The sequence below is a fragment of the Lepus europaeus genome, chromosome 2 (genome assembly GCF_033115175.1).
Source record: "Lepus europaeus isolate LE1 chromosome 2, mLepTim1.pri, whole genome shotgun sequence".
Taxonomy (NCBI): Eukaryota; Metazoa; Chordata; class Mammalia; order Lagomorpha; family Leporidae; genus Lepus; species Lepus europaeus.
In genome coordinates this window covers 11,268,744-11,293,684 of record NC_084828.1, presented here as the reverse complement: position 1 = coordinate 11,293,684, position 24,941 = coordinate 11,268,744, and the positions used below count along the sequence as shown (strand labels likewise).

Below are 24,941 nucleotides of genomic sequence, written 5' to 3'. Positions count from 1 at the left end.
AGCTAATAAACTGCATTAAAAAAATCTACAAAAAAAGAATGAGGGGAAATGATAGCACACTGATTGTAACCTCTTGTGCTAGATGTACTCAAGGCATTTGATAGGAATTTTAAAGTTTATCTTTCTGATGATCAAATGAATTATTCAACCAGTGAATTAACTAATAGTAGTTGATTTGGTTAGTGATCATTGCTAGCGTGAACTACTACTTAAAGTATTTTTAATGCAGTGGATCAAATTTATTTACCAAATATTGCTGCTTTTCAGATGTATTCTATATGCAACAAATATTTTGTCATGTTAAGAAATGAGTAGTCTTCTCAGATTTGTGTTCCAGAGACATAAGTTTAAAATTTCTGATTATGACTTTCTCTGTATACCTCAACTGACAGGACAATCAAAACTCTCAACTCTTGGAGAATCTGTGTGTCTCAACAGCACATGGAGACATTTGACAGCTTTTTTTCTTATTGTGTTTATCCATTTGCATAAAATTGTGGTTCTAGCAAATGTCAAATAACATTAGCGATAGGAACTTTTTGGAGAGTAGTACTTGACTTTGACTTGCCCTTAGCAGTTTTCCTTGGCACTGACAGCCAATACATATTACATATTCTACCTACATCTAGCTATAACAGAATAAAGATCACTTGTAGCTTACAAGGCTCTATTGTGTGCCAAATAAAAGGAATCCAGTGCTCCAAAGAGGCTAGGTTTTCTGTGTTTGTGTTAAGAAGCTGAGTCTTGTTGGTTCCTGTCTAGTCTCTGTGTGCTGGACAAGTCCTTATGTGAATGGCCGTTTACATTTGGGCATTTCTTTCTTCCAGTCAGTGGCAATGGAGGAGGCAGTGTGGCAGTGCCTGGCAGTTCTCCTGGGCTGTGTCATCCACTTAGACTTCTTTCTAAAGGTCTCCAGGCCCTACTCAGGCCGTGCACATCTCTCTCAGACTAAGAATGAGGAGCCATCTCCAGCTCTGTGCCTCAGGTTTCCCCACGCAGATGAGTGCTCAGTGTCTGAGATAGCGTGTGCCAGGAAGTACTAAGCCTTCTGTGTCCGTGCTGACAGTCACTAGTTATTCTTAATCGTGCAGTGTGCTTGACTGTGTCCTCCTGACGAGACGTGTGTGTAATGGTGTAAGCTCTGGATTACAAGCTGAACGAGGTCCTGTACACTGTGGTCTTGTCTTTATAACAACCGTTTTGCATCACTGAATTTGCTAGTTGTCTGCAAAACTTTGAAAGAGCACTTGGTTATTATTCGGCTCTATGTGTTTATTTCCAGCATGTGGAAGATAGTGTTATATTACAGTCAGTGTACTATTCCAAAAAACACATATTATCTTATTTCTCTGCACAGTTGAGTTTTTAGGACTAATTTGGAGTTAAGGATCCTGTTCCTTAAATGTACTTGGGAAATGCTTGCAGGAGAGAGGAGGAGTTCTTAGAAATGTAAATTCTGCCTGCGATGGTGATACCTGTTGCTCCTAAGGTCTGCATTGATATGGAAATGAGAATGCCACTTACAGTAAACAAGGTTGTTTACCTCACTGAGGCTTTTTTGCTTGTGGTTTCATACTCTTGCTTTTGTGGCAGGCTCATTCATTATGAAGGCAGTGAAAGGCAAAATGTTTAGGGGGAAAAGAACTGGGAACAGAATGGGAACTCAGGGGAAAAATGCTTATGAAGGGAAACAGTGGTGGACAGAGAAAGACCCAGAAGAGATGCAGAGACAGCAATAAAAAGCAGTGTGCATACCAATAGCAATGTTGCTTTTTCATGCGTTGAATAATGTTTGTTTCATGGTTCGCTATTTTATTTTATTCAAGATTAAATTTTATTTTTGCCTGTATGATCCTTTTGGAAAATACAATTCTGTTTAGAGTAATAAAATCTTCTTAAATCTCATTACTTGTGATTGTACAAACTTAAAAATTCTTACATTTTTTACTCTTTTTTTTTTTTTTTTTTTTTTGACAGGCAGAGTGGACAGTGAGAGAGACAGAGACAGAGAGAAAGGTCTTCCTTTTCCGTTGGCTCACCCCACAATGGCCACTGCGCTCTTTTTTCTTTTAAGATTTATTTATTTACTTTTCTTTTTCTTGAGAAACAGAGAGACTGAGATAGTTCTTCCACCTGCAGGTTCACTCCCCAAATACCCACAACAGTGAGGGCGGAGCCAGGCCCAAGCTAGGAGCCAGGGACTCCATCCAGGTCTCCCATATGAGTGGCAGGGACCTAAGTGAGCCACCAGCTTTGGCCTCCCAGGATGTACATTAGCAGGGGTCTGGGATCTGCAACAGAGTTGGGACTTGAGTCTAGGCGCTCTGGTGTGGGATACAGGCATCCTCACGGGTGCCTTAATCACAATGCAGAACACCTGCCCTCTGGTTATAGCCTCTTTGTACAGATACCTTGAATTTCAAATAATTAGAACACTCCCAAGTTTCAAAATAATTAATAGATGAAATATATCAGATCCTATGCTATTACTGGCTGAGTGGTTGAAATTTTTAGTTATAGAATTAATTTTTAAATATTTTTTAGTTATTTAATAAACCATGATTTGGTAAAGAGAGTAAAGCAGAATCCTATCTTTTGAAAATATATTTTCTTCTCTCTCTCTTGCTCTCCCCCCCACTCCCTTTTTAATTATCTTGTGTGCCCAAACTTCTTAACAGTTTTACCTTTTGGAATGATATGCATTTACAATAATGAAGTGTTGCTTTGTGAATAAGAGTGAGATGTTTTGAGGGGGGAAGTCAGATTTTCAAAGCAGACTTGGGTCAGTTTTCTCTTTCTGGTATGCAAGGGCACTTAGCAAAAGCCTCAGGAGAAGATTCTGTTGCAGACAGATTTTTCTAGTTTGCACTCCAGTTCTCTGTCTCTCACACACACACCCTATGCCTCCTTCTTCATTGCAGTTATGGTAGATTGAGTACCAACTGTGCAGGGGAAATTGGACTTACGACTGGCTAAATATTCACCATTTCTCAAATAACCAATCAATATATCTTTTTCTTTATATCCCACCTAATTTGAATGCATTAAGGATGAATAAACTTTATAATTTTTTGATAAATGGATATCAGTTTGCCTTGATTTAGGTACAATTTCTGTGTTCTGAAATAGGTATTTTTCAGATTTTTAGATTCCCCTGTCCTCACTGGTGTGTTATTTAGCTTTCTCTAAAAGTTTTTAATTTGTTTCACAACCACTTAATTGGTGGTGGAGAATATTTTTAAACAAAAACCTATAAGAATTCTGATATAGCATGCTATGTACATATCGCTCCTTGATGAGATATATTGTTTATTTACATGAGGCACTTCTACTTTAGACTTTTTGCAGGTAATGTGACGACACAGATGCCTGAAATTCCTGGTGCTAGACCTATATGGAGATAATTTCTTATGAGATCATTTCATTATTAAAAGTACAAGAACTGCTATAAGGATGACATGTATTCTAAAGATTTTGTTTTGATTTACGGTGTTGAGTTCATGAATTTCGAGTAATTAATGAAGTTATGTTTGTTTTTGTCTCATTTCCAAGAGACATTCTGGTGCAAAAACCAAAAGCAAAGTAATCCATCAACAATTAGATGTCATAATTAGCAAGTACATTTTCCTTAACTGCTGGTCTCCTTTCCTAGGCTCCTGGTGCTGGTTAGTTCTTTTTCTCTGCACTAGCATGCATACAACGTAATGTTTATGAAAGCAAATCCCATTCATCTAGTTTGGTGGACACTTTACATTTCAGGTCACATCCCTTCCCATAGCATGAGTGTCAGCCCAAATGAAGGAGAACCAGTCATGGGTATGAAATCAAGGGATTCTGTGCCCTTCGCCTTAGCAGCAGAGTAGCCATCTTCAGCACGCTCGAAAATGCACCTTATTTCTCAGTGGAAAAATAGTGGGATCTTCTTCAGTATTCAATTTGTCAAGGCTATTGCTTTTGAAATACTGTGGCTTCATACCATAGGACGTCCAAAGATGTTTTAGGATCCAATGATCTTGTTTAGGAGAAATGTGATGTTTGTCTCTTTGGTCTATGGTAAGATATTGAAAGCAAGCTGATTTTTATTTTATCTTAACTAATACTAGACAAAATCTGTGCCAATTTTTTTATGGTGGTTTGTAATCTGTGTTGGATCAAGCACCATCTTGAGACTCTAATAATAGTTACATGCCGTCTCTGCCAGAAAACTGCTCATGTAACTCAAGTTTGCGTGTAGTTTCATAGTATTCACAGGGCCCAAGCCTCATTATGCCCTAGTTAGGAAATGCTGCTTTTTAGCATTACAAGTCTATATATTTTATTGGTGATAGAATTCTTATTTTAATTTAGATATACTAGTCATTTTATAGATTTATTTCTCCCATATGTTTGTAACATGTAAGTAAAACTGCCTGAAAGCTTTTTTTAATAATTTCTTATTTGTTAAGTATTATGCTTTATCAAAAGCTAATGTTGGTGGCAGGCATTGTGGCCCAGCAGGTTAAGTTGCCACCTGAGAGACAATGGATGATGGCCCATGTCCATGGGTTCCTACCACCCACAAGGGACACCCAGTGGAGTTCCCGACTCTTGACTTCTACCTGGGCTGGCCTTGGCTGTTGCAGACATTTGGGAAATGAACCAGCAGATGGAATATATCTCTGTATCTTTTCCCTCTCTCTTTCACTCTGCCTTTCAAATAAACAAATAAATCTTAAAAAATAAAAATGATGGATTATTACGCTTTACCTATTGTAAAACATACTGTACCCTTGAGTAGAACTCATTGATGTACAATCAATACTGTGTTGCTAGATAGATATCTAGCCAAGAGATGTATGGCAATAGAGTTAATTGATTTTGAGAAAAAATTATTTTTAGAATGAGCCATGACTGAGATACTAACTCTTGATACTAATGACACCAAATTCATTTTCACCTTGAAGTTTTTTCTCTTGGAAAGAATTAAAAAGGGTGCTCTAAAATAACTCATTGTACTTGAATCTCTTGAATATGTTAAAGATTTATTTATTATTTGAAAGGCTCAGTTGCAGAGATAGAGAGAGAGGTCTTCATCTATTGGTTCACTCCCCAAATGGCCACAACAGCCAGAGCTGGGCTGATCTGAAGCCAGGAGCCTGGAGCTTCTTCTGGGTCTCCCACGTGGGTGCAGGGGCCCAAGCACTTGGGGCATCTTCTGCTGCTTTTCCAGGCTGAAGCAGAGAGCTGGATTGGAAGTGGAGCAGCCTGGTCTCGAACCAGCGCCCATATGGGATTCCAGCACTGCAGGCAGTGGCTTTACTCACTACACCACAGCGCCAGCCCCTTAAAAATTAGTTTTAAAATTTATTGAGATGATTTTTTTCCTTGTAGAATCTTCAAATTCACTCCTTATCCATTGCTCTTCTTTGTAAAAGTTTTTCTTGACATATTACTAATGTTATTTTCATCTGTCTTACCTGTCCAGTGTGCACATCTGTTGACTGGAGCTCAGTGTAGAAAGGAAATGTATTGTAATTCTCGGCGACATGAAAAGTCCCCAGAAGTTCCCAAAAATCTATATGTGTGCCCATGGCTGTCTGACGCATTGGTGCACCCTGACCAGGTTCTGTCTGGTTGTGCAGTGCCAACTGTCAAATCTTTTGAATATAATTCTGCTATAAATACATGTTTCCTGGATGAAATAAGAACTTTTCTTTCTTAAATATATAATCAGCTTCCCTAACATCAGACAAAAATGTTATTCCTCCCCTCTCATTTCTTACTTCTTTGTGTTTAATTTTGGCTCTTTGTTCTATTTTTTTTTTCTACCTTTCTGGTTTATTCCTGCTGTAAGAATAAAACCCTAAGTCCAGAGACACTGAAATGAAGAATGTAGTGTCACGTGGTGAACAGTCTGAGACGTCAGCAAATCCTACTGCTGAAAGAAATCCCAAAGGTCATTTCTTCTGTGTTCTGGCTGCTGGCCAAGTCAGGGGCCTCCTGTTAGAATTCTGGTTCCTTAGTTCCCAGTTTGGTAACTTTTAATTATAGTCTTTTGCCATAATTATTCTTTCTGAACCAACTTATGATTTTTTTTAATGTTATTGAAGGTAAAATTTAAAAAAGGGAGAAAATTAAATTTTTTTAAAGTATTTATTTGAAAGCCAAAATGACAGAGTCAGAGATAGAGTCTTCTATCTGCTGGTTCACTCCCCAAATGGCTGCAAGGCTGATGCTGAGCCGGCTGAAGCCAGGAGCCAGGAACTGCACCCAGGTCTTGGGGGTGGTGGGTCCAAGGACTTGGGCCATCTTTTGCTGCCTTCCCAGGTGCGTTAGTCCAGAGCTGGTTTGGAAGCAGAGCGGCCGGAGCTCGAAGCAGGGCCATGAGACAGGATGCCAGCATCATTGCAGGCTGTGGCCTAACTAACCAAGTGGGCTACAATACTGTAGTGTCTCTTTGGGAGGTCAAAGTGTCAGTCTTTCCTTTACTTCCTACCCTTCCTGTTAAAGGGACTCCTGCCTTTGGGCTAATGATGGAGTAGGCTCACGCTGTCTGTGTGGGGACTTGCTTTTCCGGCTCTGTTCCCTCTCAGGACACTCAGAGTTTGAGTTAGTGGCATTCTTATATAGTTTTTGTTTTCATGGTGAGAAACTAAGGAGCCCAAATGCAGGTTTCTCTTAATGGTAGGAATTGACCCTGTTATTCCATACATCTCTGAAATAGCAAAACCAAAAAAGTAGTGTGACTCTTCATTCATGTTACTAAAAATTACTGTTTATTCTTGATTGTAAATCACTATGGAAGCAAATACAGGTGAATTTTTAACACATTGAAATTAAGTTTTACATCCCATGGTGTGACAGTGAGAGGGATAATGAGAACTGGCAGTCTTTTTTTCCCGGGTGTTGATTTTCTCGTCTCGGAACTTTGAGCAGTCACAGTGAGCCTTCTTCATTTACTGGAGTCTCCATCCTTGGCCTTTTCTTCCCCCTGCTTAGCTAAGCTGCTGTCCCACAAGCTCTTCCTGCTTTGGAAGCCATGTGCCCAGAGCTCCTGCCATAGGGAATTGATTATCCACCAATTTGTACAGTTGCCTCAGACCGCTGCACCCTGCCTGGATCATCCCAGCAGCTCCTGCTGAGTTCTCCCAAGCCAGAGGCCTGCCCATCCCCCTCCCTTCTCCCTTCCTCCAGTGTCCCCCCAAGTACCTTTCTCCATCCCCCAGTCTTCAGTTAAACTGTTTCTTACATCTCTGTTCCCCTTCTTAAAATCACTTACACTTGAAAAGCACTTGTAGGTACATTCTAACTTTATGCCCAGGGCAATTAACCAGTATGAAAAGATTAGACTAACCTATTTGGCCTTCCTCCAGTCCCAAGCACATTTTAACCCTGGTGTGTTTCAGATAAGCTCTCTTTTTGCCACTCTCTTCCCTCCATTTGTTCAATCTCGAAAGAAGCTGAAGGGTAGGAATTTAGACCAAGAAGACATGTGACCATTTGGAGTTTCCAATTATCAAGGCAGGTCTTAGTCCTTAAATCCGACCACATGCACACTCTGCACACCCTGAACTACCCATCTGGAGGACAGCCCTCTTTAGCCACACAGAATGTAACTGGAAATACATCCTTTACTTTGCCACCCACTTAGACTCATCTGATTTCTTGCTGACCCACGAAAGGGGAGCTTCTAGGATTGAATCGGTTGGTGGCCATTTGATTTCTGTGCAAAGAGCCGGTTTCTCCCTCGACAGATGTTTTCTTATTCCTCCTACTTTTGGGTGTTTTCCACTTGCTTTAAATATCATAGAACTTTTTTGAGTAGCCTTCCAAGGAAATTACTGGTATTCCTGGAGCTAGCGTGAAATGAGGAGATTGGAGCCACGGTGGTCAGCAGATTATAGCCTTTTTACTTCAACCTGGGCCAGTTGAATCAGACGTGGATTTAGTGAGTGAAGAGGTGCTGTTTGAAGGAAAATAGACCCTGGGGGAAAGAGAAGGGTCATGGAGCAGAGATGTGCATTTGTTCTGAGCAGTGCATCCTAAGAGGGAAGTGAGGTTTTTAATGGAGGTAGGGTATGAGGAGGTGTTATGTGTTTTCCAAGCCAGTCGAAATTGGTGTTGATTTGTTATCAGAAGAACAAGGAGACTTTATTCCTGATCCTTGCCGTTTCTAAAGCTGGTCGCATGCCAGTATTATTGTTGCACCTTTAGCAGTTAAGCTCCTCTCCCGCCCATCTCTAGTGAGTGAGTGAAAACAGTATAATGTGTTAGACTCGCTGGAATGTGGAGTTAAGCAGCCTCTGGAGATGAGTCATGTCAACTTGGAGAGTGATTTGAGTCTTCCAAGTTACCGTTTTTCAACCCTAAATGTTGTCTCCCAAGTGCCCTAGCCTTCCCCACCATAAAATGTTGCATGTTTACAGTTGACTGGCCTATGGCTTCCTGTCATTACATAAACTGTTTCTTGATTATCTTACAGGAGCTAAGAGAAATGCATAATAAACAACAACTCCAGAAACAAAAGTCCATAGAGGCTGAGCGACTGAAACAGAAAGAACAGGAGCGAAAGATAATAGAATTAGAGAAACAGAAAGAGGAAGCCCAAAGGTGAGTCTTTTCAGTGGGTTGTGGATCCATCTGGAAGAACTTTTAGTATTCCCTATTCTTTGGCTTCTCCAAGTTGTCACAGTGCCAGAAAGATCCATTAACATGTACATGTGTGGGTTGCTTTTGTGAACGCAAACACGTGTAGATATAAATCGTTGCATATATAAGTACCCCCTGGAGTTCTTGGTTAGTTCACAGAATGCTCCCAAGCTACTACTATGTAGATAAATGGAATTATACAGGAAATTGGGACACTTGGAATGCTCATTTGCATGCTAATGACTAAAATACGTTTCCAGTTCACAGCCTTTTAATAACAGTGGCAGCCAGAGAGCCTGACGTGAAACCAAAACCCCTGAGCTAGCGTGCCACCAAGGGCTTCCCCAGCCGACTCAGAGTGCCACTCTGTCTTCTCTTTCTCCCGGTTTTCAACTGCAAATTCAGCTTGAGTCCAAAAGGAGAGGAACTGCCGTCTCAGTTTAGAATACAGACACATTGTTGTCTGATTTTATTTGGATATTGGTGTTGGTAGTTTTTTCCTGTAGTAAACTGTAGAAATTGAATCATTATCTTTTGGCGTGTCTGATTTTGTTACTGGGTATTTGCTTTCTAAATTGCAGTTCATTTTAGATGTTTATTTTTATTTCTTGGAAAGGGTGAGAGAGAGAAATCTTCCATTTGCAGGTTCACACCCCCAAATGTCTGCAACTGCAGGGGCTAGGCCAGGCAGAAGCCAGGAACAGGAACTTCAGCTGGGTGTCCTGGGCAGGTGGCAGGGCCTGAACACTTGACGTGTCACCTGCTGCCTCCCAGAGGGCACATTAGCAGGAAACTGGAATCAGAAGCAGAGTCAGGAACTAGAACCCAGTTACTCCAGTATGGGACGAAGGCATCCCAGTGGTGCGCCTTAGCCAGTGCACCAAAAGCTTGTTCCTGGGCCTGGCATTGCGGCGCAGCAGGTTACGCTGCTACTTGTGACGTCAACATCCCGTATCGGGGTTCTGGTTTGAGTCTGTGCTGTTCTACCTCTGCTCCAGCTCCCTGCTAACGCACGTGGGAAAGCCATGGAAGATGGCCCACGTGTTTGGAGTTCCTGGTTCCTGGCTTCAGCCCAGCCCAACCCTGGCTGTTATAGCCATTTGGGGAGTGAACCCGCAGATGGAAGATTTCTCTCTTTCTCTTTCTCTGTCGCTCTGCCTTTCAAATAAATAAGTAAATATTTTTTAAAAAAATGCTTACTTTTGTTAGTTTTAGACTCTAAGAAACGAAAACGGCTAACTGTCTCAATGATACACTATAAACACTTGTTATGGAAATTAAACTGAAACAGTCGTGAGGCAGGTCATTGATGTTAGTGGGCAGGGCACATCACAACCCCACAGAGCTGAGCACACTTAACCATGAAGCTAGATAGTACTTATTTTTCTTTTGTGTTTTTTTGTTCATATTGTTTTTTAATGCCAGTGGAAGGTGGCAAAAGTCTTAAACCTGTTCAGAGGAATAGTTATGGTTTTCTTTGGGGTGAAATTTAGGATTAACTCCAGAGTATGTTGGTTAAAGCCATCTTTTTCTTGTCTTCAAAGTTTATTAAATGCTTTTATTATTTATACTGTACTGCATTAAACATTTACTTTCCCACAGGATAGAAATAAACAGAAAATATAGTATAGAAAAATCCTAATAAATAGAACATATAATACATAGTCCAATTATATTTATAAAGTCCCCACATTTTGATTTCAGAAATTAGATGATTATAAATTATATAAATGGTGATCTTTCTTGGTAGAAAATTTTAAACAATTTTAATTTTAATTTTTGTGGTTGATGGTAACAGTTAACATCCCTATCCCTCCAAACATGTTCTCTATGCTTCTTGAGGAGATGCTTTGAAATTTCTAAGTAAAATGTTTAAGTTGAAAGGAATTCTGCACTGAATCTCCACATTCCAAGTAGAAATAAATTTTCAGCAGTGGAGAATGGAAGTATAATTTGTTTGCATTGTGTGACCATGGCAGTTTCCTGAATCCAAAAGGTGCCGTTTGTGTGCTGGTCATACCAGATAGTGGTTCAGGGTGGAGACTTTGAATCCAGGATTGAACATGAGCCACCTGTGGCCATGTGACTTGGACAAGTCATTTACTGCCTCTGCCCCAGCTTTCCCGCCTGTAAAATCAGATATTAATAGGTCCTGCCTACCTGGTTAAAGGGGTATGGAAAGCTACTTTTTATCATTCTCATTATATCGTTTGTTATTGCATGCTAGTTTCATTTAATGTATTTTCTGAATTTGAGAAAAATCATTCCCAGACTTTTCCTGGGAGCTTCAGATTGGGGCCATCATAATTTTCTTTTTTTCAAAAATTTGTGTATTTATTTCAAGGATAGAGTGACGGAAAGAGAGTTTTCCGTCTGCTGGTTCATTCTCCAAATTCCAGCAACAGCCAGGGCTGGGCCGGGCCAATGTCAGGCGTCTGGAACTCCATCTGGGTCTCCTGAGTGGGTGGCAGGGACCCAGCAGAAAGCCCAATGAGATGCAGAGGAGCCGGGACTGGAACCGGCTCTCCTAAGTGGATGCAGGTGTCCCAGGTGGCGGCTTCACCTGCTGTGCCCCGGTGACTGTCCTGAGGCCATCCTAGTTTTCTTTTAAGATTTGTTTATTTATTTGAGAGGAAGAGTTACAGAGAAAGGAAGAGTTACAGAGAGAAAGGTCTTCATTCACTGGTTCACTCCCCAAATGGCTTCAATGGCTGGAACTGGGCTGATCTGAAGCCAGGAGGCAGGAGTTTCTTCCAGGTCTCCCATGTGGGCCCAGGGGCCCAAGGACTTGGGCCATCCTCCGCTACTTTCCCAGGCCATTAGCAGGGAGCTGGATCACAAGTGGAGCAGAACCGGCACTCCTATGGGACGCTGGTGCTGCAGATGGAGGCTGAACCTACTCCACCACAGTGCCAGTCCCCATCATAATCTTCAAGGCCTAGGTTTAATTGCAATGATCTGTCTATGTCAGCTACTTTGAAAATCAAAGTCCCAAATAGTTGAAGTCAGTAAAACAGTCTTTTGCTTTCAAGAAGGTTTTGCTAGCATTGCGTGTGCTTGTAGTCGAGGTGTACCCTCACTAAGGAGTTTTAATGATCTGAGTGATCGTGGCCTTATCTAAGCAGTGCTTTGTTTGCAGTGTTGATATACTGTAGCTCATGAAAGTTACGTTCGTCTGTTTCATGAATTTCGTGTTTTTGAATTTTGTTTTGCAGTTTAATACATTTCAGTGTATCAAAATATTTTTTGTAACTACCTTATAAAATACGGCAGAAATTTTCTTCCTGTGTTTTTTCCAAATCATGATTTCATCTCAGCATTGGCTCCCTGAAGGGCTTTGCTTCAGTGGGTCAGCTGGTCTGCGGGACGAGCATCCCCCTGACTGGTGCGGGTTCAGCAGTGACAAGAGACACCAGGCCTGTCACTGCTGCTGCTGCTTCCTCCCTGTAATCCAGCGTTTTGTTGGCAGACGAGCTCAGGAGCGGGACAAGCAGTGGCTGGAGCACGTGCAGCAAGAGGATGAGCATCAGCGGCCAAGAAAACTCCAGGATGAGGACAAGCTAAAGAGGGAAGAGAGTGTCAAGAAGAAGGAGGGCGAGGAAAAAGGCAAACAGGAAACGCAAGACAAGCTGAGTCGCTTTTTCCATCAACACCAAGAACCAGCTAAGCCAGCTGTCCAAACACCCTGGCCCACCGCAGGTATTGGAAGCCAAAAAACGGTGCAAGCAAATAAGTCATTTTCTTTCCCAGAGCCCCTCGAGAAAAGTCCACGTCTAAGACAGCTCTCTTGGCTGCTAATAGAATGAGGACATCTGTGTCCGTGCCTTGGTTTTGATCAGTGCGGCTCTTTGCTCCCCAGGATTTTTCCTTCCATCACCAGGCCAGCCTTGGCCTCCACCGCACTGGAACAGAGTTAACCAAAGTGGTGTCAAGTTCCAGTACCAGACCCTATCTGTAGACCTGTGTTCCAAGTGGAGGCCGTCACCTGACTTGCAGAAAAAGGCCTGGTGCTTCCCTGGCTGGTCATTTGCCCAGGAATTTCAGACCTATTTCTGTAGGGGGAAGTGCCGCCTTCCTCGTTTGCCTGCCCCAATGTGGCATTGTCTAGTCTGCACTGCGTAAACTCAGTGTTTTTTTACCTTTCCAAAAGTGTCCGTTTTGCCCTATGAGTGCAGTTCGCCTCTAAGATAAATGAAGTACAGATCTAATTGAAACAGCTAGAAAAAGCCATCCCTTATGTAGTGCTAAAAGCAAGCTAGAATGTATTTCTAAAATTCCTGTGTGGTTGTATAATATTGTACAGCTTTGTAAATATTACTCAGATGAAGAAAGTGATTGCTATTTGGGGCAGGGTTGGGGGGTGAGGTTAGCAAATCGTATCGATTGTGTTTGGCCCTCAGTGTGCTTCTTTGGTACTGGGTCACGGCGGAGGAAAAGAGGGTAACACACTTGGAAGTTCTATGGGAGTTTGCTCACTTCCTAGGTGCACAGTGGACAGGGATGTGAGTGAGGGCTCCTGGAGTTTGGTCAGGCTCCCTCCCTGCTGTGAGGCGCGTGCACTCCAGGGGAGAGATTGGCAGGTCATCAGGTCCCGCAGTAGCAGCTGGGCCATAGGAGGAACAAATTATTATTATTATTATTATTTTTGACAGGCAGAGTGGATAGTGAGAGAGAGACAGAGAGAAAGGTCTTCCTTCCTTTTTGCCGTTGGTTCACCCTCCAATGGCCGCTGCATCTCGGTGCATCTTGCTGATCCGAAGCCAGGAGCCAGGTGCTTCTCCTGGTCTCCCATGCGGGTGCAGGGCCCAAGGACTTGGGCCATCCTCCACTGCCTTCCCGGGCCATAGCAGAGAGCTGGCCTGGAAGAGGGGCAACCGGGATAGAATCTGGCGCCCCGACCGGGACTAGAACCGGTGTGCCGGCGCCGCAAGGTGGAGGATTAGCCTGTTAAGCCATGGCGCCGGCCACAAATTATTTTTTGATCTAAAGAGAATTTCACCATTACTTGATCCTAGGCAATTAGTTTACAATGCATATGCTTCCACCTAGTGCAAAGTGAGGGTTTATTCTTGTACCTCCAGCAGTTTAAGACCACATGGAGACAATATTTACTTCCCTACCTGTACCCCTGCTGCTGTTCAGTTAAGATATATGTGTTGAAATACTTAAGCTCAGAAGGCTGATATTATTGTTAACCACAATCTAAGATGTCCTCTGCTCACATGCATTTTTAAAGATCTTTATTTAAGATGTAAAATTTTTTTTTATCTAGAATCTGCCCTTAAGCTCATTCCCCTGAACCCCCCCCCCCAGGAAATGTAAATTATCAGTAATAACTATAATAAGTTAAATCAGTTCTTATGTTTTTATAGGACCATGTTAAATGTCTAAAACATCAGCATATCCATGTCTTTTAATATGGAAAGTTGTATTTCTCTGCTCATCTCCAAAGGAGTTTTCACCCTGACTAGTTGAGACCTGGGGTCCTATTCTAACTGCTGTGTTGAACTCAACACCAGGCGTGGGGAGGAGGGGACTGATGCTTTACAGATGTGTGCTGCTGGAGCCCAAGCCAGGAGGCAGCTGGCAGGGGCCTGCCTGTGTGCCGCGTGCCGCTCGCAGCACTGGAATGGCCTTTGTTGGGAGAGTCTGCTAGTGATCTCTCTGAGCAGTTCACCCTGAGAGTCAGCATCCTTTTGGCATGCAGGATGTGCTTCAGAAATGCTTTGAAAGGATGGCATCCTGGCTTTTCATCACTACAGTGAGACACCTGTGGCAGCTAACTTAGCTAACTTAGCTCACAAGAGGTTCAAGTCCAATGCAGGTGTCCCCATTGGTTTGGACTCTGATGAGGGTGACGGCGGCGGTGGAGGACATGCAGGAGAATCACATGGTGAGCCAGGACGCAGAGGGAGAGGCTGGGCCCAACCTCTGGCTTTGGTAACAAGTTTCCTGCAAATTAGCTTCCAGTGGCACACACCCAGTGACCTGAGTAGGCATACCTCCTAAGCACCATAATTGGATTAAGTTTCCATCCTCTTAGTGCCGTTAACCTGTGACTTTGGGGTTTAAAATCCTGCAAGAGTTCTGGGGGCAAATCACATTTAAACTGTGTCATATGGGAATAGTTGAGATGTTAAGCTGGGTAATAAAGATGTCAGTTGTTTGGCTTGTTGCCACACATTGGTGTTCCCTGTAATGTGTCGTTTCCTTCTTCTCCTTGTCTATAAAACAGAAAAAGGCCCTCTTACCATTTCTGCTCAGGAGAATGTGAAAGTAGTATACTACCGAGCACTGTACCCCTTTGAGTCCAGAAGTCATGATGAGATCACCATCCAGCCGGGAGACATAGTCATGGTAAGAAAGACGGCAGTGAGAGTGTCGTTTCTGTTATGATGAGCATCTCTCCACTTGCACTTTATTTGACAATTGTAAAATTGCCGATGAGTGTCAAACCCAATGATCCAGCATCTGGGTCTCTGAAGTATAAACCAGTCGTCTTCCTTTTTTATTAGGCTAAAATATGGCATTTTAAACACATATCCTGTCATCACTTTAATATAGAGTTGTTAAAGACAATTTTATTATCCTAGTTGTGCCATATTTTTAAATCTGTTTCTGATAATTTCAGAGCTTAGATGACTACTCATGTAATATACCATAAGTAGCCTTTAAAAAAACAGTTTTAATTGCAAAATATACTGTTATCATTCTCATAATTGCCAATGTTTGTATCCTTGAGTCAAAGCATCTTTTTTTTTTTCCGTCTAATTGTAGGAAATTATGTAAAAAGTAATGAGTTAAATACTATTAATCTGCTTTCCTACTCTGTAAGTTAACAGTTTAAAATGTTCAGAATTTTGCTTTGCTATAGTTCATTTCCTTTAGTCGTATTGTGACTAAAACTGTAGGAGCCAATTTAAGAAAGAAAATAAAGCGGTGTGGTTGACCTCAACTATTTTCTAAAACAAAATGGTAGTTCCTTGATGTAGTTATTCAATTATCAAAATAAGAGTCTTAGAAATCAGACTTTGCATTACTCTTAGTGTTTTGTTGTAAAGATGGGAATGGTTCAGAATTTTAAAAAGATTTACAGAAGCATTGAGACAGCATGTTCCCATTCCCAAGGATATGGAAATGGTACAGGTGATCTGTATTTTAATGAGAAAGGTACTCTCTCTGGGAACCCGTTTGGGCCTGGCCCTGTAATCCTAATCCTAGTACAATGATATTGAATTATTTTCCTCAAATGGGCTCATTAACCCTCAGCTTGATTAGAGGAGTAGAGTTTACATATGCTGTAAGAATAAAGCATTTCATTAAACATCTATTTTGCCTTGCTTTCAAACCTTTGCTTTCCTGGTGGAGGTTAAAGGGGAATGGGTAAGTGCCGCCTAACTGTCAGGAAGTCTTCATCTTTTTGATGTTTTGTTCTTTTCAGTCGCTTTAATTTCGTGTAAGTACACAAATCTTTGGGTATTGTTGTGGCAGTAAAAGTATGTTTTGAGTGTGTGTAGTAGGAAAAGAAAGATAGACATGAATGTTCTGCATCTATGGCCCAGGTTTCTCTTAAAGGAAACATTCTGAAAAATAAATGGATTATTAGAATAATTTTCTGGCTAGGAGAGGCCTTTCTAAAGTATAAAAACCAGAAATCATTAAAGGCAGAACTAGATAGACTTGACAGTATACAAAAATGAAAAATTCTATTTTGTTGAAATAAATGAGGCCGGTGCTTACTATTTGTGTTACAGAAAGACTCAAAACAATTTAATTCATGTCAGCAGAGGGGAAAAAGAGGCGATCACAGATTAAGAAAAGTAAATGATCAAAAAATACATGGAATAATTCTTCACTGGTGATGAGGGTAATGCTAGTTAAGAAAACAAAGTAGATTTGTTGTTTTTATCAAATGAGCAAATTTAAAAATTTTGGAGTAGAGAGCTTTGTCAAGAGGATAGGAAAGTGGGCATAATATACGTTGTTGGCATGGTTGCATAAATTGCTGGAGCCATTTGGAAGGCAATTTGGCAATACCTATTGAAATTTAAAATTCTCATTCCCCTTGACCCAGAAATTACTGTTTTTCTGCCTCCTCTAGGCTTTTTTGGGGCACATATATAAATATGGATGCCCACTGCAGCATTGTTGGTACAGGCAAAAAAAAAAAGGAAAACAACCCAATGTCCCCAGTGTCCATCAGTAAGGGCTGGTTCAAATAAAGTATGATACAACTAAACAGTATAATGAAGATGTTTTTAAAAAGTATATAGGTCTACATATACAAATAAGAGCTCCATTTAAAACAGAGAAGTAATATCTACAGAATCATCGTGTTTGGGTTAAAAAGGAGACTGTATGTACATGTATGAATGTTTATATATGCATAGTTAACATTTTCAAATATTTACACCAGTGGGGTGTGGTGTGTGTATAACAGCGGTGACCACTGGACAGTAAAGAGAGGACTTTTCATGCTTAATTTTATGTATTTTAACATTATTTTCATATTTATAAAGGTTTCATATTTGTAACTTTTAATAAAAACACTAAAAACCCAACTTCAAAAGCATGTATAATGGAGGATATCTACCCAGACTGCTTGCTTTGTCTCAAACATCCCAGATACATAATGGAATGTGGAATGTTCTACAAAAGCATAATTTATTGTCTTGCTGAAGGGCTAGCAGTGCCTTCATGAAATGCAATGTGATATTCCAGATGCCATTGAACTGTATGGTCATCATAAGGGTGGCAGCCAGTGCCAAAAGATGGAAATAGCAACTTTTTGTTTCATTCCATGAAGTTTTGCAGTTCACAAACATGAATATGTGACATATGTGGTAGAGCATTGCTGTCCATCTCTCTTGGTTGACTGGCAGATTTTTTTTTTTTTTTTTTTTTTTTGACAGGCAGAGTGGACAGTGAGAGAGAGACAGAGAGAAAGGTCTTCCTTTTGCCGTTGGTTCACCCTCCAATGGCCGCCGCGGTAGGCACGCTGCGGCCGGCGCACCGCGCCGATCCGATGGCAGGAGCCAGGTGCTTCTCCTGGTCTCCCATGGGGTGCAGGGCCCAAGCACTTGGGCCATCCTCCACTGCACTCCCTAGCCACAGCAGAGAGTTGGCCTGGAAGAGGGGCAACCGGGACAGGATCGGTGCCCCAACCGGGACTAGAACCCGGTGTGCCGGCGCCGCAAGGCGGAGGATTAGCCTAGTGAGCCGCGGCACCGGCCTGACTGGCAGATTTTTAAAACTCTGTTGAAAAAAAGCTAACTGTACCTGCTAGACTAACATGTCTAACAAATCTAACGGTAGAGAGTCCTGGAGAACTTTAAAAATATTTGCCTGTAGGAAAACTTGATTAGCAGCCCTGTGTTCTCCAAAAAAATTTTTTTTAATATTTTTTTCATGATTAACAAAAACTTAATATGACATTCTGAGTATTGTCCTACTTTAAATGTTGGTAATATATCCTTGAAAAATCAGGAGAAGTATATGAACAAAGCCAATTTAAATAGGGCAGGAGTCAATGTGAACTGATGCTCAGGGAAAACCTCTTAGTGGAGGCTTCTTTGCTGATGTTGACCTTGATGACTAAAGATTTGAAGCTTTTGAAATGTAAGGCCTCCCTCCCTCCTGACCTACATGTCCCTGTATTTGGAGGGACAATTTGACATCCATAGCATACTGGAAGAACATAAGACACGAGAAGACCCCTGTCTACCATTGTTTTGTTGAGGTTTATCTTTCTTTTTAATTACTTTTTGCAATTCTTTTAAAAAATATTTATTTATTTATTTCAAGTTACAGAGAAACAGAGGCAGAGAGAGAGAGAAGTCTTCCATCTGGGGGTTCACTCCCCAAATTTCAGCAAAGGCCAGAGCTAATCTGATCCCAAGCCCGGAGCCAGGGGCTTCCTCCAGGTCTCCCTCCCAGATGCAAGGGCCCAAGAATTTGAGCCATCTTCTACTGCTTTCCCAGGCCATGACTGGATCAGAAGTAGAGCAGCCGGGACTCAAACTGGTGCCCATATAGGATGCTGGCACTGCTGGCTGTGGCTTTATCCACTATGCCACAGCAGCGGCCCTGAGGTTTATGTTAAGACCACAGACGAATAATGCAAAATGCTAGTCCTAGGCTTGGTGTGAGATTTAGGGCAACAGAATTGCTTGGGGGACTTCAAAAAATAATAATGAACATGCCTCCAGGGATTCTGGGAATTCAGGCGGTACACAGTATTCAGAAGTCTCTCCAGATGATTCTGTTAGGGAGTCAGTTTTGGAAAGCCAGCAATCTAACCTAATCCCCTTTTCCTGTCAGAAGGAATTCTAAATCATTTCTGGAAAATTTCCTTTTCTTCAAAACATCCAAAGAATAAGAGACTTCTTTCACAGTTCTCAGCCATCAACTGGTTAATTTATTCTGGGAATTGTTTATCTTTTAATTATTAGTGTTATAGCAATTTTTAACTCTTTTTTTTTTTTTTTCTGTTTCTTCTCTTGATAGAGAATCTTTTTGATGTGTTCAGTGCATTTTCCTTACCTTCCTTAGATTTCCATGAACTTACCATTTGGGCTCTGCTCCTGTACTGTGCAATACCACCACTGTTCCCAGGGACCAGTACACACAGATGATTACAAGGATTAGTCCATTCTGGCCCACTGCCTGTGTATAATAAAGTTTTATTGGAGCACAGCCAGCCTCATTCATTCACATAGTGTCTACAGTTGCTTTTTTGCTGCGGCAGACATGAACAGCTGCAACAGGAAAAATTTGCCAGCCTCTGGGTTAGAGCTTCAGAACAGTTATCATCCTTATCTAAGAGTGTGGAGGGAAACCTTCCTCTTCACGTAGGAAGTCCATGTAACGCCTGCTGCCTGGCACACTCCACACATCCTGGACAGCCACTCCCAGCTGCTCTGAGCACATCTTTCAACCTGTTTGTCCCATTCTTTGTCATGCTTGTTGAGGGGAGAAGGAATTTCTGTTTGCCTCCTTTGTGTCAAGCTCAGAGCTTTTAGAAGTATCAGTATTACCTGAGGCAGATGGCAAACATTGAGAAAGGGGACATAATACTATATCAAGCCTTAGCAAATAGACTTGAACCTGGAACAGATGGCTGTGTACCTTTGAATGTTCCCCACACAACGTGCTGTGTGTTATTTGTTAGTATTTTGTAGACTAGCCTCGTAACACAGTCCAGAAATGTGATATCTGGGTATGTGCTTCGTTTTGGTGATGTCCCACTAGAATTCCCCACAGATGCTCTGGGGTGTTGAAGTGGCCTGAGTAAATGAAACTATGTGAAATTAAATGATAAACTTATCAGTAATAAAATCCTCCTTATAGCTACCAGTACATGAGTGCACTTTATCTAAAAGTTCATATTTTAGCCAGGCGATACAAATACCAGTTTGTGTGTCTAACTTCTTGGTCTATCATGCTCTTAAATGTTTCTAAATTTGGATTGGCAATTTGGGTAAAGTTTCCCAAATCCAGGAAAAATATTTCTTATGTTTGCATACTGACCTTTCTGCTTTTTTCCTAGGTAGTTAATTTAATCTAGATGCTAAGAGTGAAATTTTATTATATGCTCTGAACTTTAAATAAGAATTAATTAAAATTAATAAGTCTCTTTCAGAATGTATTAAACTACTCTTTGGGCTGTTGTTGAGACCAGTGAATTTCCTGGGTTAAAAATGAGACTCATTCACTGTTGCCCTCAGGAATGAGAGAAGCACTGTTTGCACAGATAAGAGGGTGAGGCGGCCCCTCCCCTGCTTCTGAGTGTATACAGTGCTTTGTGTCACCTCTGGAGACAGGCTGGGTGTGACTCCTTAACTGGGTGGGAGCTAGACCTGCCCATGGGGTGAGACATTTCCTCTAGGCTTAAGATCCTATTCCAGATATCCACCAAAAGTCTTGTTAACCAGACAGATCCTGTTTCTTAAGGGGAACAGTCAATCATAAGACACAATTAAGTTAAGCAGCTGACATTTGATGCAAATTGGACAGAATTTAGGAGTTCCAGGTTGGCGTTGATCAGGAATTGACTTGAACCTCTAAGGGATTATTCTGGCAAGAAGGGAAACCCAGAGAAACTTTGGTTCCAAGGCAGGTCCCTAGAGCATGGAGCTTCCTTACAGAATAGAGATTTGTCACCAAGAGTGAGGATAGAGACCAAACTTTTAGAACAGGACAAACACTCAAATAAGAGAACTACGGCACAAACAGAGAGGGACAGGTAGAAAAGTGGCTGAAAGAAAAATCACTGAACAGTTTTTATGTGCCAGTTTTCTTTTTTGTTTGTTTGTTGTTTGGTTTTTTGTTTGTTTGTTTGTTTTTGACAGGCAGAGTGGATAGTGAGAGAGAGAGAGACAGAGGTCTTCCTTTGCCGTTGGTTCACTCTCCAATGGCTGCTGCGGCCGGCGCACCGCGCTGACCCGAAGCCAGGAGCCAGGTGCTTCTCCTGGTCTCCCATGGGGTGCAGGGCCCAAGCACTTGGGCCATCCTCCACTGCCTTCCCGGGCCATAGCAGAGAGCTGGCCTGGAAGAGCGGCAACCGGGATAGAATCCGGCGCCCCAACCGGGACTAGAACCCGGTGTGCCGGCGCCGCAAGGCGGAGGATTAGCCTGTTAAGCCACGGCGCCGGCCTATGTGCCAGTTTTCTAAATACAACAACCCTAATAAGACAGGCATTAATCTTATCCTCATTTTAGACAACATACACAAGGTACTAAGAGAGATTAAGAGATTAATCTTGGCATGGTGGTTGAAGCATTCCATATTAGGGTGCCTGCGTTCGAGTCTTCCCATTTCCAAGTCCATCTTTCTGCTCATGCACACGCTGGGGAGCAGCCCATGACGGCTCAAGCACTTGGATGACCCAGATTGAGTTCTCGGCTCCTGGCTTAGGCTTGGCCCAGCCCTGGCTATCGGGAGCATTTAGTTAGTAGATCAGCAGATGGAAGACCTCTCTCTGTCTCTGTCTCTCTCTGTGTCTTTCTGTCTTTCAAATAAAAATTACAATAAAAAATATTTTAAAATAATAATGTAAAATTACCTAAAGCCAACCAGATGACTGGTAGAACTAGTGTTTAAACTGAAACCATCCTACTTGCAGAACCTTCTCCTTGACCATCACACTTCACATTCTTGGGGCTAAGTTATTGTGTGTTTGGCTTAAGCTCCTAACTCACCCCCTGCCTGACTTCTGCTTTGGTCCTAGAATGGATGGGTTGAGGGTCCCTGGCACGAACAAGCTTAAAGAAGCTGTTTCCAACTTGGTGCAGCTGCAGCTACCAAGGGTCCATAATATCACCAATAAATACAAGGAAGGAAAGGAATCACGCCTTTTGCATGTAGCATAAAGAAGATTCAAGTGGAAAAAAATGTTACTTAAATCCTCATCTGAAGAAGTAGTGTGGCTGCCCAGGAAAAGGAAAGTAGGGAAAAAACAGTGAGGGGGTGTTGATTGGAAAATGGCTAATGCCGTCTTCATGAGTGTGTGAGCAGAACAACAGAATTACACAGCAAAAATGGCTTCTATCCTGAGTGCCCATTCCTTAAGGTGTCACAGCCAGCAAACTGCTGAGTATTTTGTAAATAGCGTGTAGAATTAACTAGTAACTAGTAAGTCTATTCTACTTTCTCTACCCCTATCCCTAGCATTTGTTCATGCAAATATACTAGTCGTATTATACACTATTCACTATTACTCTACACTGTATACAGATATATGTTTAGTTTGTTTAATAGTTCCATCTGCTGGTTCATTCCCCAAATGGCCATAACGGCCAGAGCTGGGCCAATCTGAAGCCAGGAGCCAGGAGCTTCTTCCGGATCTCTCACATGAGTGCAAGGGCTCAAGGACTTGGGCCATCTTCCACTGCTTTCCCAGGCCATAGCATAGAGCTGGACTGGAAGTAATGAGCTTGGGGGACTCGAACTGGCGCCCATATGTGATGCTGGCACTGCAAGCAGTAGCTTTACCCACTACACCAAAGCTCTGGCTCCCATTTGTGCAATTTGTAAAAACCAACATTAATGTCCAATGGAAGTATTCTAGGTTTTTACCTCCTTAGGCAGTGTGTGAAGAGATAAAAATAGGTAAGGTCCCTGAGAGGTCCTTGTTTGACTTACAGTAATGAAGGTATTTTTCCAATAGTGAATTTAATTATCCCCTGGAGTCATCTTCCTGTTGCTTATAAAATAGTTCGAGTAATTTGAAAAGATAAGTAGAAGCATCGTGGACATTTTGAATGACCCTGTTGTCCAAATTAAAATAAAATGCAAACACTTAGTGTAATAAATAGAAGTAGCCTCTATGTGTATAAGGTTTTTTTGTTTGTTTGTTTGTTTTTGTTTTTTTAAGATTTATATTATTTGAAAGGCAGTGTTAGAGAAGGAGAGACGGAAAGAGAGACATCTTCCATCTACTGGTTCACTCCCCAAATGTCCACAATGACGACGGTTGGGCCAGGCTGAAGCCAGGAGCTTCTTACAGGTCTCCCATGTGGGTGCCAGAGCCCAAAGACTTGGGCCATCCTCTGCTGCTTTCCCAGGCCACCAGGAGGGAGCTGGATGGGAAATGGACCAGCCAGGACTTGAACTGGTGCCCATATCGGATGCTGGCCCTGCAGGCCATGGCTTAACCTTCTGCACCACAGCGCCAGTCCCCTCTGTGACATTTTTAAACTGGAGAATTATATTCTCATATGTACTTTTGTGAATAGCAGTTAAATTTGTACAAGAGGAAACTGTAAGACCTTAGTAAAATTGATTACTGCTGTAATTAATCCCTTCTTTGACTTTCACATCATGTATCTATGAAGCATTTAAATGGCTACACCTAAGTCAACTTTGCTTCCTGTGGAAACTACCTAAGGCTGTGTTTTTATCTTCCTTGTCTCTAAGCTGAATAAATACTACTTAGTTATTAGATGGTTTTAGAGTGCTAAATTTATGTTGATTGTGCCCTTTTGTTGCAACTTCAAATAATAAACCCAAGACAAATTCATCTTTCTTTTGTTAGTCAAATTATTTTTAATAATTACATGACTTCCTGAGTGATGAATGCTATCAGATCCACTGTCCAATTGAAAATAACTCTGAAAACTTAGACTGTGTGTCCAGGTACTTCTGACACTTTGTCTTGACTGTCAAAAAAAAAAAAAAGTACCAAGAATTAGAACTTGAATTGTGCTTGCTGTTTCCCCACGATTAATGTTTACAGAGCATTTTTTCAGACATTTAGATGAGGATGGAAACATTTCTGTGCTGTGTGTCAGTCAAAACGGGGAGGAGGCTTGGGGCTTTGTTACGGTGGGTGCTGTTCGCTGTGTTCTGGGTGGACTTCGTTCCACTTAGATGGTGTGACTTTTCTTTCCCACAGGTGGATGAAAGCCAAACTGGAGAGCCGGGATGGCTTGGAGGAGAATTAAAAGGAAAAACAGGATGGTTCCCTGCAAACTACGCAGAGAAAATACCAGAAAACGAGGTTCCCGCTCCAGCCAAACCAGTGACTGATGTGACATCTGCCCCTGCCCCAAAACTGGCTCTGCGTGAGACGCCTGCTCCTTCAGTGGTGAGCTCTTCCGAGCCCGCCACCACCCCCAACAACTGGGCCGACTTCAGCTCCACGTATGTGTGACATCCTGTTTCTGATGCTTTTTTTTTTTTTTTTTAAGATTTTTATTTATTTATTTGATAGAATTACAGACAGTGAGAGAGAGAGAGACAGAGAGAAAGGTCTTCCTCCCGTTGGTTCACTCCCCACGTGGCCACTACGGCCGGTGTGCTGTGCCGATCCGAAGCCAGGAGCCAGGTGCTTCCTCCTGGTCTCCCATGCGGGTGCAGGGCCCAAGGACTTGGGCCATCCTCCACTGCCTTCCCGGGCCACAGCAGAGAGCTGGCCTGGAAGAGGGGCAACCATGACTAGACCCCGGTGCCTATATGGGATGGCAGCGCCACAGGCGGAGGATTAACCAAGTGAGCCATGGCGCCAGCCCCTTTCTGATGCTTTTTAAACATCAATTCAGGAATCATTTTTCCTCTCTCTGTGTCTTTATGGTGTGGTTGTCTCTCCGAGTTAAGGAAGCTGGCTTGTTCCCATTACCCCCCCTCTCATTGTCTCCCTGGAAGATTGGGTATTACATTCTCTGAACTGGATCTAATGGAATCATTGCCCAACTATGGTTTACCCTGGCACAAAATATACTCTGTTATCTTGTTTCATTCTGTAATCTATGTATCTCCCTCATTCTTCTGGATGAAATGGAGACATACAGTTTCTTACCACAGTTGGCCCTCC

General features: G+C 42.1%; 1 protein-coding gene across 5 annotated transcripts in view; it reads left to right on the top strand.

The window, feature by feature from the left end:
- Positions 1 to 24,941, top strand: part of ITSN1 (intersectin 1) — a 222,842-nt gene that overhangs the window by 121,911 nt on the left and 75,990 nt on the right. For all 5 annotated transcript variants that reach the window (XM_062205735.1, XM_062205709.1, XM_062205701.1 and 2 more), the window contains 4 exons: positions 8,462 to 8,589; positions 12,098 to 12,327; positions 14,864 to 14,985; positions 24,024 to 24,271. In XM_062205735.1, coding sequence (XP_062061719.1) covers positions 8,462 to 8,589; positions 12,098 to 12,327; positions 14,864 to 14,985; positions 24,024 to 24,271 — 728 coding nt within the window. The remainder of the gene's footprint in view (positions 1 to 8,461; positions 8,590 to 12,097; positions 12,328 to 14,863; positions 14,986 to 24,023; positions 24,272 to 24,941) is intronic.